Source organism: Diadema setosum, chromosome 3 (genome assembly GCF_964275005.1).
Source record: "Diadema setosum chromosome 3, eeDiaSeto1, whole genome shotgun sequence".
In the NCBI taxonomy this organism is placed as follows: Eukaryota; Metazoa; Echinodermata; class Echinoidea; order Diadematoida; family Diadematidae; genus Diadema; species Diadema setosum.
The window spans coordinates 32,647,113-32,663,301 of NC_092687.1; the positions used below are offsets into that span (position 1 = coordinate 32,647,113).

Sequence of the window (16,189 nt, forward strand, 5' to 3'; positions counted from 1 at the left end):
GTTGCCAAAATCTCTAAGATAAGTACGAAAATATGAAATGTAATGACGCTTGCAAAACAATAACTATGTTGACAAGAAAGAAAGAAAGAAAGAACCATGAGGCATAAACATGCGTGCTAAATTGACTGTAAAAGATGTTAAATTGGATGCCCAAAAATGAGTTTGAATGAACGAGTGTGGCATGTCCGTGATCACGTGACTACTCATCATTCTAAATTGAATGAACGAATAACGAAATGGTGCTTGTTTTACGAATTTCAACTGAAAAAAGTTTTCATTAGAATGAGGCTAAAGGTAATTTGAATGCTCCAAAATGAATTTGAATGAAGAGATCATAAAATTGAACTACCGAACATGTCATCTACGCCAAATTTTGCTAAATTGAATGCAGCAATTAGGAATAAGACTGACAAAAGTGCGAAATTGGCCAAGAAAACCTATATTTTTTTTACTTAAACTATCAACAGTATTATAGGTTTTCCCGGCCAATTTCGCACTTTTGTTAGTCCATTTGATAAAAGCTTCATTCAATTTAGCGAAAATCCTCGTCACTGCACATTCTGTCATTCACTAATTGCAAGTTGGTCGTTCAATTTAGCATTTCGATCAATGAAATTTGCACATGTGCCTTTCGAATTCGTAAAACGAGCATTCAAATTGGCACGTGCTCTTCAGTCATTCAAATTCGCCAACACCGGCCGAAAGGGGTATTTCAGTCATTCGATTTCGCGTATGGGCAGTCAAATTCCTACCATGTTCATTCAAATTAACGTCATGTTATTTCTTTTTTGAAAAGGTTATAACATTTAAACGCGTATATCTCTGTTACTTTTTGTTTCATCCTCGCACTGTTAAGCAGTAAAAGTATCATTTTTTTAAACCATATATAACTCGAGTTTGTTGTTCTGTAACGCCCCTTTTCTTTCATACATGTCATTTTAGGCCTACATGTACCAATACTACAGATTTACTTCATCTTCTTACAGTCATGACAGCACAAGTTATAGATACAGACGTATTTCTCAAGAAGACAGAACAAGAATTATAGGAACATTTGATGATTATAACTTTGACTTCCTAGCTCAACTGGCCGACACACTCGGAATAAAGCACTCAACGGCCAAATAAGTTGTGGCCACATGATGCACTATATTATCTTCGGACTGGAAGAATCACTAAGCACAATTTGAAGAAAAAAAAATGTTGCCCAAATCTCTTAAATAACTACGAAAATATGAAATGTAATGACGCTTGCAAAACAATATGTTGACAACAAAAATAAAGAAAGAACCAAGCACAAACATGCGTGCTAAATTGACTGCAAAAGATGTTAAATTGGATGCCCAAAAATGAATTTGAATGATCGAGTGTGGCATGTCCGTGATCACGTGACTATATCATTCTAAATTGTATGAACGAATAACGAAATGGTGCTCGTTTTACGAATTTCAATTGAAAAAGTGTTAATTAGAATGAGGCTAAAGGTAATTTGAATGCTCCAACATGAATTTGAATGAAGAGATCATAAAATTGAACTACCGAACATGTCATCTACGCTAAATTTTGCTAAATTGAATGCAGCAATTAGGAATTGGACTGACAAAAGTGCGAAATTGGCCGGGAAAACCTATACTAAAAAGCATATATTTCGTTTTTTGAGCATTGAGTGATAGCCTATTGGCCCTGACCCAGTTTGTTACTTGTTTCAATTCAATGTTACTTTTATGAACGAGAAAATCAATATCATTATGGGCAAAACATTCATTAGTGTCATCTGCAAAATGAATAAAAGAAAGGTCGTCGGATACGCGACGAAAATCATTTAAATAAATAATGAACAATAGCGGCCCTACAAAACTTCCCTGTGGGACGCCATATTTGACTTCTCTGACAAGTGAATCATTGTTTTTAATTGTAACAAAATGTTTTCTATCAACTAAATAACTCTTGAACCACTCCAAGGTCTTCTCACGTATTCCATAATGCGATAACTTATAAAGTAAAATATCATGATTGATAGTGTCGAAGGCATTGGAGAAGTCCAAGAAAATACTAACTAAATGAGAATGGTTATCAATTGCATGAACAACTCTATCAACAAAATGCAAAAGAGCATGCGTAGTGTTATGTTTCTCACGAAAACAAAACTGATAATTCGTAAAAACTTCATGTACCTTCAAAAAAATGATCATTCTCTTGTAAATTAGTTTTTCTAAGACCTTAGACAACGATGATAATAATGAAATTGGGCGATAATTGCTGACTTCAAACTTATCGCCTGTCTTAAATATTGGGATTACTTTAGCTAATTTCATTTTATCGGGAAACACACCGTCACAAATTTACAAATTAAGTGCTTGAGCAAGTGGATCAGCAACTGAGGAAATAACACCCTTAAGTACAATATTATCTATCTCATCATAACCGGAACTTCGTTTATTTTCAAAAGAGGAAACTATATCAATAATTTCAAATCTGTTAGTTGGTATAAAAAATATGGAATCATAGTTACGCTGACCTAAAAATTCAGTGAAATAAGTCTCTGTTGCAGGAATGTTTTGAGCATATTTCTTTTTTGTTGAAAAATAAGAATTAAAAATACTTGCAATATGAAGAGGATCATTAATCAATTCATCATTCAACTTAATTTTATCAATGTCAGAGTTTTTACGCGGAACATTCATGGCCTGTTTTAAAACTTTCCAAGTATTTTTCATATCAATCTTATATCTCTATAATTGTTTAGAATAATATCTTTTCTTTTCAGAACATAAAATCATTGTCAAAGTATTGTTGTATGATGTATATCTATTCTTCGATCGCTCAGTTTTTTTTCCAATATGTACTTATTATACAAACGATTTTTCCTATTAATTGAACGAAGAATTGATCTTGAAATCCAAGGTAACCTTTGTGTCTTTGTATACTCTGTTCTATTTCTTTGTTTTGGAATTACATCATCTAAATGATGATTAAAAATTTCCATAAAATTATGAAAAGATATATTAACGTCATCGCTGCCAAATGCTCCTGACTAGTCAGCATTCTCGTGAGCCACATCAAAACTAGCTAACTTTTCAGGTGAAACTCTGCGTCTAAACAAAAGAGATGAAATGGGTTTAGCTGGTGTTTTAAGAGTAAAACAAGTCATTATTGGAAAATGATCAGTCATATCTGAACGAATTATAAAAGAATCGGGGAGGGGTAAAATATTACAAAACAAGTTGTCAATGAAGGTGGCAGAGCGATCTGTAACACGTGTGGGTTTAGAAATAAGCAGAAGAAAGGACGAGGACAGAAGTGTGTGAAGAAAATCACTAAAGGTATTATCATGCTCAGACTTCAGCAAATCAATATTAAAATCGCCGAGTAAGAAGCAATCTTTTTTTCGGAAAACGTGTGAACTATAGCGCCAGATCTGAAAAATAAGTTAAAAATCATTAGCGTTTGAATTTTGGGGTCTTTATATAATGCCTACCAGATTCTTTGAATTCAAGGTTTATTTTGATGTTTAGTTTCAGACTTTACTTTGTTTTCAACCCTCTACAAAATGTCGATTTTGCACTGAGGTAAATTGGTGTGTATGAGAGTGTGTGGTTAACATCCTGACAATGGTCGTGAACGATGGACAAGATTGGGATACTCTATTTCATATTCATGAGAAAATTCAACTGTCACATCTAGTATTTATTCATCCTGTAATGCAGTGTATGCAAGCACATGAAAACATTTGTTTATTTTTGTCATGTGCATGCATTTTACCCTTTGGCATCAATTCAGATTAGAAGTGGCCAGGGCAATCCATCATGAATAAAGCATTCATGTGCCTGGGAGGAAAAGGTGGTATTCGTGGTATTCGTGTCTATTGTTCAGGATGATTGTAAGCACGCACTCACATACACATCATTGGTTCTTGTGTAACGTTCAATAATATTTGTGCAGAGGGTTCAAATTAGACCAAAATCTGGAACTTAACTTTGAAATTAATCATGAATGTAACGAACAACATATTCATGTTCTCATATTTATATCACCTTCAGCTAAATTGCACACTATTCGGCTATTACCTATATCAATGACAGTGCATTCTGATGTATAGTTTTCGAACTATTAAGGATCAAAAGTTTGATTTTCTTTTTTAGGTAACACCTAGTACTTGGCGTTACACAAAACATTTCCCACTTTTGATGCTTAATAGTTCGAAAACTATATACCAGATAAAACTGTCATTAATATGAGTAATAACTGAGTATTGTACAACTCAGTTGGAGGTGATTTGAATATGAAAATCTATGTCACATTCATGAAATCTATTATCAATTTCAAAGTTACGTTCCAAATTTTGGTCAAATTCTTACCCTAGTACAAAACCTGAACTTGACACAGGACTCCACTAATATTGTTATGTTAGTGTGTACTTACAATGACCCCGAACAGTGGACATGGATTACCACTTGTTCAGAGCTCTGCTCCCAGGCATGCACATGAATTCTTAATGAATTATTCATGATGGATTGCCCTTTGCACTGCTAGTCTGAATTCATGGAAAAGGGTGAAATGCATACACATGAAAAAAGTAAGCACATGTTTCAATGTGCTTGCATACTCCACATTTCAGAATGAATAAAGACTAGGCTGTGAAAGTGGAATTCCTTGTGAATAAATAATGAGCTTTACAATCCTGGTCATTGTCCAAGATTATTGTCTGGGTGTTAACTACACAAGACCCGTACACACCAATTGACTTCTGTGCAAAGTTAAAGTTTTGTACAGAGAGTTGAAAATAGAGCAAAAATCTGAAGCCTAACTGAAAAATCAATGTTTAATTCAATGAAGCTGAATAATGTTTCTATGTTGAAATTGCCTCCCACAAAATTGCACACTATTCAGCTATCGCTCATATCAATGTCAGTGTTATCTGATGTATAGTTTTTGAACTACATGCACTAAGAATCGAAAGTTAAGTGGGAAATGTTTTTTTCTTTGTTTGTTTATTTTTAACATCTAGTACAGTACTCTCCGCGTAATCGGGTATCGCTTAAACGGGTACTCCGTTTAATTGGGTAGTATTGTTAAAGTCAGTTCCAATGCACATTAAAATTACCTGATAATCGGGTTGCCTCTCCGCATAAACGGGTAAAAATGTTCTTCTAACCTAATTTCTACCCACATTTTATCGCAGATATAACACTTTAAGAAATCATGCGTGTCAAATTTTTCACGGCTAATCACATTTTCTGCATAATTTGCAAAGAAGATCGATCATTTTGGGAGTGATTAAGCTTGCAAACACTTGTACACATACCGACTTGCCACATGAAAACGAACATTTATGTAGCTGGCACTCACAACTGCATAGACAGACAGGAGTTGAACACACTTGCGCTCCTGCCTTGCTCCGCCACAACATTCACAATACGAGAAGTTGGCTACGAAAATCAGGCCATGCGCCATCTGGCCAGCTCCATATGATCTTGCTTTTCCCCAGTCACTTCTCGAGAAGTAACCCGACTTTCTACGTGACTTGTGCCCGCAAAGAGACGTGTTCATTTCGGAAAACGTCTGCGTGTTAGCGTGAAGTCTATATAGTCAAACGATAAAGTGTTTTGAAGACATAATTATTTGTCCAAAAAAAAAAAAGAGTGTAAATTGTAATATAATTTAACAATATCATTGTTCGTGACTGAGCAGAAGTAAGGTATTCACAATGTGCCGTGCAAGCACTTGTGTTAAGCATAGTGTGTAGGTGTTTGATGCAGTATACAATGCATGTAAATACACATTCTTTGCGCCAATTGTGAATGAGACGTGTTTCTCTGTTAATCGGGTACTCCGCTTAATCGGGTAAGAAACGCTCTGCCCGAGCCTACCCGATTATGCGGAGAGTACTGTACTAATGTATTCCCATTCCGCCGCAGTAATAGACACTGCCCCCACCGTTCATGGATGGAAAGGAGAAAACATCCGACTACCATGTCACTTCCAAGGGGATCCTGAAGCTGTGATCTGGGTGAAGGAGAGCATCTCACAGCAGCACCCAAGGACAACCAAGGCTGACTACATCGGTGGTACCTTTCAGAGTAGGGAGGAACGATTTAGCATCGAAAAGAACTTTAGCCTCTTCATTACCGATTTGGAGGTAGCAGATGACGGTCAATACCTTTGTCAAGTGGTTCTAAGGAATTTCGAGAATTTCGAGAATTCCATCCTCTTGACAGTTGGCTGTAAGTATACACCATTTATGTAATGTACTTATTTATAGCTCTTTCGAAGCACTGTCGGGTGTAGCTGGATATATATGTATATATATATATATATATATATATATATATATATATATATATATACAGTGGAAAACAAAATAAAGTACCCACTTCTGTCAAAGACCGCACACAAAAATTCACCACCAAGAAATAAATATTTTTTTGGACAAAGGTATGCTGCAATATCCATTAGTAATCACATACCCAATAGCAAGTGATTATCTTTATCACAAAAGAAAAAAAAAATGACATGCACAGCATCTTGGTCACTGAATCAAAAGTCACAAAATGTAACAGAATGAGCCATACAAATTTTACGCAACAATCAGTGTCACAGGACGAAAAAAAGCATTCACAAACATCAATTTTCAATATTGTGTATGTCCTCCTCCTGCCTGGACACATTCCAGGCATCTCTGACACATGCTCTGGACAAGCTGTCTGGCGTAGTCCTAGGGAAGTTCTGTCCATTCCTCCTGCAGAGCTTGGATCAATGTTGGTTGTTTAAAAATGTTGTCCATTCAGTGGCCATTTTTGCATTGTGGAAAGTGCTGTTGTGTGGGACTTTTGATTCAGTGACCAAGATGCTGTGCATGTCAAGTTCTTCTTTGTTATGAAGACATCCACTTGCTTATGTGCATGTGATTAGTAAGGGGCATTGTCGCACACATGTGTACAAAAATTGTTTATTTCTAGGGGGTGAATTTTTGTGTGCGGCCTTTGACAGAAGTGGGTTCTTTCTTTTGCTGTCCAGTGTATATATATATATATATATATATATATATACAGTATATCTATCTATCGACTGATCAATCTGTCCATCTTTCTACTGAACTCTCGTTAATTTTTGTCTTAAATCATTTGTTTACCCATCATAACTTATATGGCATTGGTGGTGCCTTCTTTTCCTGCTTTCCTTCCATCGATACATGTATACTGTATTATACTTGGTACTGCTATGTCATCTTTAAGTTGAAGCAAAATAGAAGCCAAGGGGGGAAAATACATTGTATCTACAATTGTACAAACTGAGATATTGATAACCATATGTTTTTGTCCAAGCCGCTCGATAACAATGACTTTTTGAACCTAACATCAGGTATTATTCCTAAACAACTAAAGTAATATAATAAAAACCACATACTATCTAAATGGGCATTATTCCCTTCCCTGTCTCGAGGCCTATAGAGCACAATTTCCATGTGTGGGAGGGGATGGGGGGAGGGGGAGGGAGAAGGGGATCAGAGAGAGACATAACCACCAAGTTAAGGAATTTTTACAACATCTTTTTACTCTTCTGTCTAACCTGTGATAATGTAAGCTATTGCAGGGAGTTGAGCTTCTCACCTCCCTGGCTGTAGTGCTACTGCGCAGTTTCAAGTTGTGTTTGTGTGTTTGTGACAGACTTTGAGGGCTCCAAAAGGCACACTGCATCGTATGTGAGTGTGTGCGGGGGGTGGGGGGTGGTAGATTTAAGAGATCCTTACAAATATTCTTCTCTATAGAGCCAAAAAGGACAAGTACTATTAGGTTTAGTGCTGGTAGGAAGTAGATCGGCGACTGCAGTTTTAAATGTGTTCATGGGAGATTCGGATGTGTGTCGGGATAATAAGCCAGTTCACAGTTAGCACTAGTCTGCAATAACCTCTCCAACCAAAGACTTTGTAAAACCTAGAATAGTCTTCAAGAAGAGCAGTTGAAAACAGCAATACAGGAAGTGTTAATTTGCATGTCAGTGCTGCATGAATGGCTTTTGTTAAATGTTGCTGAAAAGAATGCACATTCACCTGTAAATACCAATTTGCACCTGGTTCATTTATAAAACAGTTGTCATGAAGCCCAATCCTCAGTTGCAAAACCACTTTAAGAGTAGGTCTGCAATGACCGAGAACTGGCTTATAGGAGGGTTCATGTTCAATTTTTACATAGTCAACTTTTTCAAAGCGCATGGTCAGACTTTCACCTAATTCGGGCTTTCTTGTTCTTATTCTTGAAAACACATTATGATCAAAATTCTCGCAAATCGTATTAGACATGATCAGAAGGGTGATGATCTAGACTCCTACAGAACCTCAGAACCTACTAAGTCCCCCCAAAAAAGAAAAGAAAAAGAAAAAGACAATCTTTCTATGTTAGTGAACGTATGTTCATATAGATCCAGGGATCGGGTAGTCACTTCATATGCTACATATTATTATGAACTGGTTGATCATTTTCTATTTTTCTTTTAAATCTTAGGATTAACTGAGTAAAGTTCTGGACTCAACAAACCAAGGGCTCAACACATTGAGCCAGTGCTTTAATTCATTGTGTGGTGTTCATCATGAGTCGTCGGTTATGCATTATCGGTTTATCTTATTTTATCTTTTGCAATTTCTTTTCCTTTTTACCAGGTGCCATGAGACAAGACCATAACCTGTTCAACAGGCAACCACCCCTAACGCCCCCCCCCCCACGAGAATCAGAGCGCCACAATTACAGAGTCCTTACAAAATCTTCTTTTTTTTTTTTTTACAATCACAGATACTTGACTTGGAATAATTAAAAAACAACAAAAACGTGTATTATAGTCAGTGCACTCTCGTTAATTATTACTTTTACTATCATTATTTAATCATTGTTTTTATTATTGTTAGCACTATCACTATCATTAGTATAGGCCTATAATGGTTGCTTATTGTGGATGTATGTGTGGGGGGTGGGGGGAGTTCAAGGTTGAGCCTTTTCGGACCTGTACACATTTTCTTGAATGTTTTAATGTGTGTGTTGTTCATGTTCCTTAGCAATGATTTTTTTTTTTTTTATAACAAAGGCTGAATAGAATTAAATTTTCATGTTTTTCCTTAAAATCGCATTGCGATTGTTCGACAAGCTCCTCAGATATTGTGATTATAAACAATAATGGGCGCCATTTCTCATTATGCCCTCTTTATGTATGTTTTTCCTGTTTCAATAGCGATGGCATCACAACATGGTATCGAGGAATGCATCGAAAAAAAAAAACACTTGTCCAATCAAGGCCGTTGTACATACCAAACTCCCTTCAACATTCCTACTGAAATGGAATTAGATTTTCATTTCTTTTTTTCCTTATAAACGCATCGTCGATTTTTCAACAGGCTCTTCAGATATTGTGATTATATACAATGTTAGGCACCATTTCCCATTACACCCTCTTTATGTATGTTTTCATGTTTCAATAGCGATGGCATCTAAACATGGTATCGAGGAATGCATCGAGAAGAGCCTGTCCAATCAAGAACGTTGTACTTACCAAACTCCCTTCAGCATTCCTGACTTTAACCTTACGTGTGTTGTGAGTGGATTCAGGCCAAACATTTCTATGCTTTGGACCGACGAGTCTGGAAAGAGACTAAATTCTACGGTTTCACAACAGACTGCACTACCTGACGACACGTACGAGAGGTTCGAGACGATCACTGTTTCAGCCAAACATGAGACTGAGCGAAGCTTTACGTGCACAGCTACGGGTGACTCACTGAATGGAACGTCGACTGAGGAAATCACTATTCTTCCTGTATCAGGTCTCTTGTAACGTTATATATTTTTTAAAACAATACAGAGTCATAACTTAGTCTTTGTTTGCACTACTGAAGTCTTTTTAACGGAGAGGTAACACACATTTAACAAAATATCTAGTTATGAATTTGGCGACGTTCAACATTTAAATAATGGGTGATTCTAACTATAAAGTAAAAATGCCGCGCCACTCAATGAAATAATACACTTTCAGTTCTTGAACAAACAAAAAATATACGAATGAGGTGTTCCATTTTTCTTTTCTTTTTCAAGAGTAACGACAAAGGCTTGAGGCTGTGATTACGACTCTTTTCATTCATAATGATGTACAATGGCTGAACGCATGTAAACACTTAGTAATGTGCACCATACATGCACATTATAAAGTAATTAATGTATAATTCCGTAAATATTGAATTTTCCCTAATTCTGAAAAAAAAAAAATCAGTCATGTAAGTTACGTATGTTTCCTTTGCAATGTCAAATTTTAGAAAAACGTGACAACCTTAGTCTCATCATCGGAATAATCATTGGTGTACCTGTTGCCGTATCCATCCTGTTTCTCCTCGTGGGAAAGTGTTTGCAAAAATACCATCCTGATTCTCTTCCACGAAAAGGTTTACATTTATTTTCAACTATTTCTCTCCCCGTTCATATTTTTATTATTCAATATCCGCAAAATTTGAGTGGGTTATATTCATGTGTCTAAATCATCTTCCATCCTTTTGATATTCAAATTTATGCGATTTACATTCTGTTAATAAAGTATTGTTTGCATGATATTTTCTTTAAAATCTCAGCATAATCATAACACATATAGTGTTATGCTTCCATGGGAAATATATATATTTTTTAAATAATGCAATATGTCATATGGATGTATGAACTTATCATAAGGTACAGTAGATTAAAAAGAAAGAACAGAAGCTTTTAAAGACGTCGATGACAAGTGTACACATTAATGTATATAGATATGTACGTGACCCTGCGTTATAAAACGAACAAAACGTTGTCAGATATGGATTTTTTAGTTGAGGGTAGATTCTTGAAAAGCAGACTCTAAGCTTTATAACTCAATTAAAATGCACTCCCCTTACCTATCTGAATACGAGAAAGAAAGCAGACACTCTGGAAAAGTGTGAACTGAGAAAAGAGGCTCTAAAAGTGCAAGGTCTATTCAAGCGTTTAACCTTTACCAAGACGTGCTAGCTGTGCAGTGACAGGAACAAAAAACAGGAAGTAAACCACTGGAGCAACAACGGAGAAGTTATTACAATATTAACCAAAGTTGAGCAGGCTCTATTAACACATTTTGTCCATGATTAATGCTAATTTTCAGAGCAGCAGAGTTGTCTTTTCAAACGTTATTAGACTTGAAAGTGAAGAGTGGGTGAAGGATTGCAAGACATGACAGGGGGACGCTAAGACATACCTGATCATTTTATTCTCCCCAAAAATGGGTCGCAGAAAAAGAGCTGAAAACACACTTTCCCATTCATGTTATGATCCAAAAGTTAAAAATAGTGTAGAAAAAGGATAGCCCTTTCAGAAAATATGAAAACCTCAAGATTGACTTGGTCGACCCATTTTACCTTTTTGAGTCCTCAAATAAAATCAACGGATGCGACTTTTTCTTTTCGTTTTTGTGATGCACGGTCATATATAAATATATATATATATACATATTGTATGCATACACATTCACTATCTATGATGGTTTCTGATGTAGTTGTCATCTATGTCATAAAAAAAAAAAAATGATATATATATCATCATCATCATCACCATAAACGGTTGCCGCAGCTTTACAGCCGTTATTGATACTATGCATGTTTCACAGCATGTGGCTGGAATCCCTGCTGGCGGAGACCACGTGAACCAAAGCGAGTTGATGAGGAGGAACCATTCATGCTAAGTATGAGAACCGCTGTAACAACCATAATTTGATTTTTGTCAAAATAAAACACTTATTTCTTGGCTTCCAAGTGGAAGTGCAATATTATACATAATGTGTTAGAATGCTCGGTGTCGAGAAATATTAGATTTTGTTTAAATTTGTGTGATTTTTGTTTGTTTCAAAAGAAAATGCGATGTAGAAATTTCTATTCCCATGCTCATGAAATATGAAATGTTATTTAAACGAGATATGTTTTGAAATCGCCTTGAATTATAGGAAGGCAACATCCTGACCTAAAAAAATGAAGGTTATTTAATACCAGAGGTTTAATTTTTACAGACATGTTCTGTTTTTATTTACTTATGGTAGACTTGCATAGTATCTCTCTCCCCCCCCCCCCCCCACCCCCTTTCACTCATCTGGTGTCAGTAAATCTGTGTATGGCTCCCTCTTTCTCTTTCTTTTTTGCACAAATATATGTAATATAATATATGTATATATATATATATATATATATATATATATACATAAAAACACACACATATATATGAAGAGTTTGTTTGCAAAAACCGATAAGTCCATATTTGCCAAATGGAGATATTTGCAATTAAAGGTCAATAAAAACAAAGAGAATAATAAGAAAATTTTTGCTTCTTTTGACCATAACTTCAAAAATGTACCTTTATAATGTGGTGACCAATATATCATTTAAAAGGTATTATTTTGTACTTTATGGCAAAGACTGTATTTCAAAATCTTCGAAAATGGACTTATCGGTTTTTGTGAACAAACTCTTCATATGTATATAAATATATATATATATATATATATATATATATATATATATATATCAAGGTACATTTTGGAAGTTATGGTCAAAAGAAGCACAAATTTTCTTATTATTCTCTTTATTTTTCTTGACCTTTAATCGCAAATATCTCCATTTGGCAAAAATGGACTAATCGGTTTTTGCAAACAAACCCTTCATATATGTATATATATATATATATATATATATATATAAATGTGTATATATAATATATATATATATATATATATATATGAATCACATGTATGGACATATTATACATATTTGATTCATACCATGAATAAAAAAAAAAAGTTTAGATACGCTCAGCAAAAAAAAAAAAAAAAATGGCAAATTGCCTTATATTTCCAAATGCTTTTTCAGATAACAATGATAAGAAAAGACCACTTTGACACTATAAGAAACATGAATGAAATAGCAAAAATGAGTTTTCGTTCATTTTGCCTCTTTATAATCTTAAATAGTGACAAAATGGGAAACTTACTGGGGGAAATAAGAATTTCTGTTAACTCAAGCTTCAAATGACAAGGTGATTAAGGGCATAAGGATTGATTAGAACAACACATTATTTTTATTTCATTAATTCAATTTAATGTAAAATTAATACGACAAATTCAAGAAATAAGTGCAATTTACAATTTACCTCATTTGACAAATCAATTCAAAATCCTTCCATTTTTTAAAATATTGTTTTTTCAATTCATTTCAATTTGTATTGAAAGAAAATTGAAGAGCTGAATAAAAGAACGACCCAAGTCCAATTTTTGGCCAAATTCAGTTTGACATGGGAAATTGTAGCTTATGCATGGACTCATCTTGTGTATAAATGATAAATCCTAATTACCCCCTTAAGTGCCTGAAATGAATGAGTTAAATCTTATATCAATGTTAGAATGAAGGACTTGGGTCATTCTTACATTCATATTATAGCGCCCTCTATCATCCTCTTATCTCTATAGCAGAATATCATATATGTGACCCTGCACCTCAAAACAAACAGAAAGTCGCCAGACATGAATTATCAGTTAAGACCATATTCTTAAAGAGCATACTTTAAGCTTTAAAATGATGTATAACTCAAATCAAATGGACTCTCCTAACGTATCTAAATATCGGAAAGAAAGCACAAACTCAGGAAAAGTGTGAACTGAGAAAAGAAGCTCTGAAGTACAGTGTCTATTCAAGCGCTTAATCTTTACCAAACCGTCCTGGCTGTGCGATGAATGGGACAAAAAAAAAAACAAAAAAAAAAAAACAGGAAGTAAACCACCAGAGTAACAACAATGAAGGGATTATTAGATTAAACTGAAATTAAGCATACCTCATTAACACATTCTGTCCATAATTAATGCCAACTTTCAAAGCAGTAGCACTATCCTTTCAAAACTTATTATAGTTGAAAGTGAAGAGCGTGGACAATGTTTTTCAGAAATGAAAAAAAAGGATTCTAAAGACACCTGTAATCACACTATTCTACCAAAAATGTTCGAGATAAACTGCTAAAAAAAACACACTTTCCTGCCCGTTTTATGACACCAAATTTTAGCATAAGGTAAAAGAAGACCTGCTCTTTCAGAAAATATGAAAAAGTCACGTTCGGCTAGGTTGACCCATTTCACTTATTTTCAGTCCTCACGCAAAATCAGTGTGTGCGACTTTATGTTCGTTTTGGGGTGCACGGTCACATAATATATGAATCAAAGAACGACCAAAGTCCATATGATTAAAAGAACGACCCAAGTCCATCACACAAAATGACCTCTCCACAATTTATGTAAATGTTAATTGTCATAATAATGTATGTTCTAATTTGTATGTTCAATGTTGCCTTCCCATCACAGTTAAATAGAACATTTTTTGGAAAAATAAAACAGATGTGAAGTTTTTTTTAAAGTTTACTCGAAATGGTCTCCCATGGACTTGGGTCGTTCTTATATTCATATAGTCAATTATTATTTTCCTCCATTATTTTTAGTTTAATTGATCTTTTGGCCTCCTAAGATATTATGGAGATCATAGGTATTTTTATTATACTTTTTGTTACATCAAAGAGAATTTACGCATAAATGACAACTTGTTAATTTCTATTTTTTTTTCAATTTTACATTTGTTCCTTGGCAGAGAAAAACAAATGTATCCACTCATATGTAGAGTTTAACTTTTAATTAACTAAATAGGTGATGTACAGTTAAATTTCCTTTCAATTGGTTTTATGATACATTAACATTTAGCAAAATAATCTATGAGAAATCTAAACTTGAAAAAGAAATGCTGAGTGTATATACTAAATATATATACACTATAGATATTTATATATATTATGATTCAAACTTTATTTTCACTTTTCTTTATTTTGTGTCACATGGACACGTTGCATATGATTTACTTTTAATCACATATGTGACCCTGAAATAAAATTCGCCAGTCACTGATATTTCGGTAATGGGAGATTCTGATAAAGCAGGCAAAACAAATATGAAAATAATGAATAATTGTCCCCGCCGAACGAGTTCGAGCAGGGGACTATGAAACGGGCTCCGTACGTGTGTGTGTCCGTCCGTGCGTCCGTGCGTCCGTCCGTGCGTCCGTGTGTGCGTCCGTGTGTGATCAAAATGTTCAATTTGCTACTTCTCTGTCATTTATGAGCCAATTTTGATTCTGTTTGCTTTATATGATAGCACTACATGGGAGCTTTAAAACTTGTACACAGAATTTCAGTTGTGACCTTTGACCTTTGACCTTTGACCTATATTGTACATTTTGCTACAAAATGCTACTCCTTCGCCATTTCTAACCCGATTTCGATTCCGTTTGCTTTATGTGATGGCACTAGGTGAGGGCTTCAAAACTTCTACACAGAATTTTGACCTTTGACTTCTTTGACCTTTGACCTTGATTTTTGACCTATATTGTACATTTTGCTACAAAATGCTACTCCTTCGCCATTTCTAACCCGATTTCGATTCCGTTTGCTTTATATGATGGCACTAGTTGAGGGCTTCAAAACTTCTACACAGAATTTTGACCTTTGACTTCTTTGACCTTTGACCTTGATTTTTGACCTATATTGTGCATTTTGCTACAAAATGCTACTCCTTCGCCATAAAATGCTACTCCTTCGCCATTTCTAACCCGATTTCGATTCCGTTTGCTTTATGTGATAGCACTAGGTGAGGGCTTCAAAACTTCTACACAGAATTTTGACCTTTGTCTTCTTTGACCTTTGACCTTGATTTTTGACCTATATTGTACATTGGCTATAAAATGCTACTCCTTCGCCATTTCTAACCCAATTTCGATTCCATTTGCTTTATGTGATGGCACTAGGTGAGGGCTTCAAAACTTCAACACAGAATTTTGACCTTTGACTTCTTTGACCTTTGACCTTGATTTTTTACCTGTATTGCACATTTTGTTACAAAATGCTACTTCCGGCGGGGATATATATTACGCACCGCGTAATTTCTACTTTTCCTTGTTAACTATAAATTGATTCTCCTAACCTATCTAAATATATTCCAAAGAAAAAAAAAAAAACTTTGGAGAAATGTGAAGTGAGAAAAGAGGCTCTGAAGTACAAGGTCTATTCCATCATCAATCTTCCCCAAGCTCCGCTGGAACGAAAAAGAAACAAGATGTAAACCACTGGAGTAACAACAA

At 34.9% G+C, this 16,189-nt stretch overlaps 1 protein-coding gene across 1 annotated transcript in view; it reads left to right on the forward strand.

Annotated features, from left to right (window-relative positions):
• LOC140246789 (uncharacterized) overlaps positions 1 to 11,718 on the forward strand; it is a 246,896-nt gene extending 235,178 nt beyond the window's left edge. The window contains exons 4-7 of the mRNA XM_072326121.1: positions 5,919 to 6,224; positions 9,467 to 9,808; positions 10,295 to 10,420; positions 11,645 to 11,718. Of these exons, the coding sequence (XP_072182222.1) occupies positions 5,919 to 6,224; positions 9,467 to 9,808; positions 10,295 to 10,420; positions 11,645 to 11,718 (848 nt within the window). The remainder of the gene's footprint in view (positions 1 to 5,918; positions 6,225 to 9,466; positions 9,809 to 10,294; positions 10,421 to 11,644) is intronic.
• The last annotated feature ends 4,471 nt before the right edge of the window (positions 11,719 to 16,189 follow it).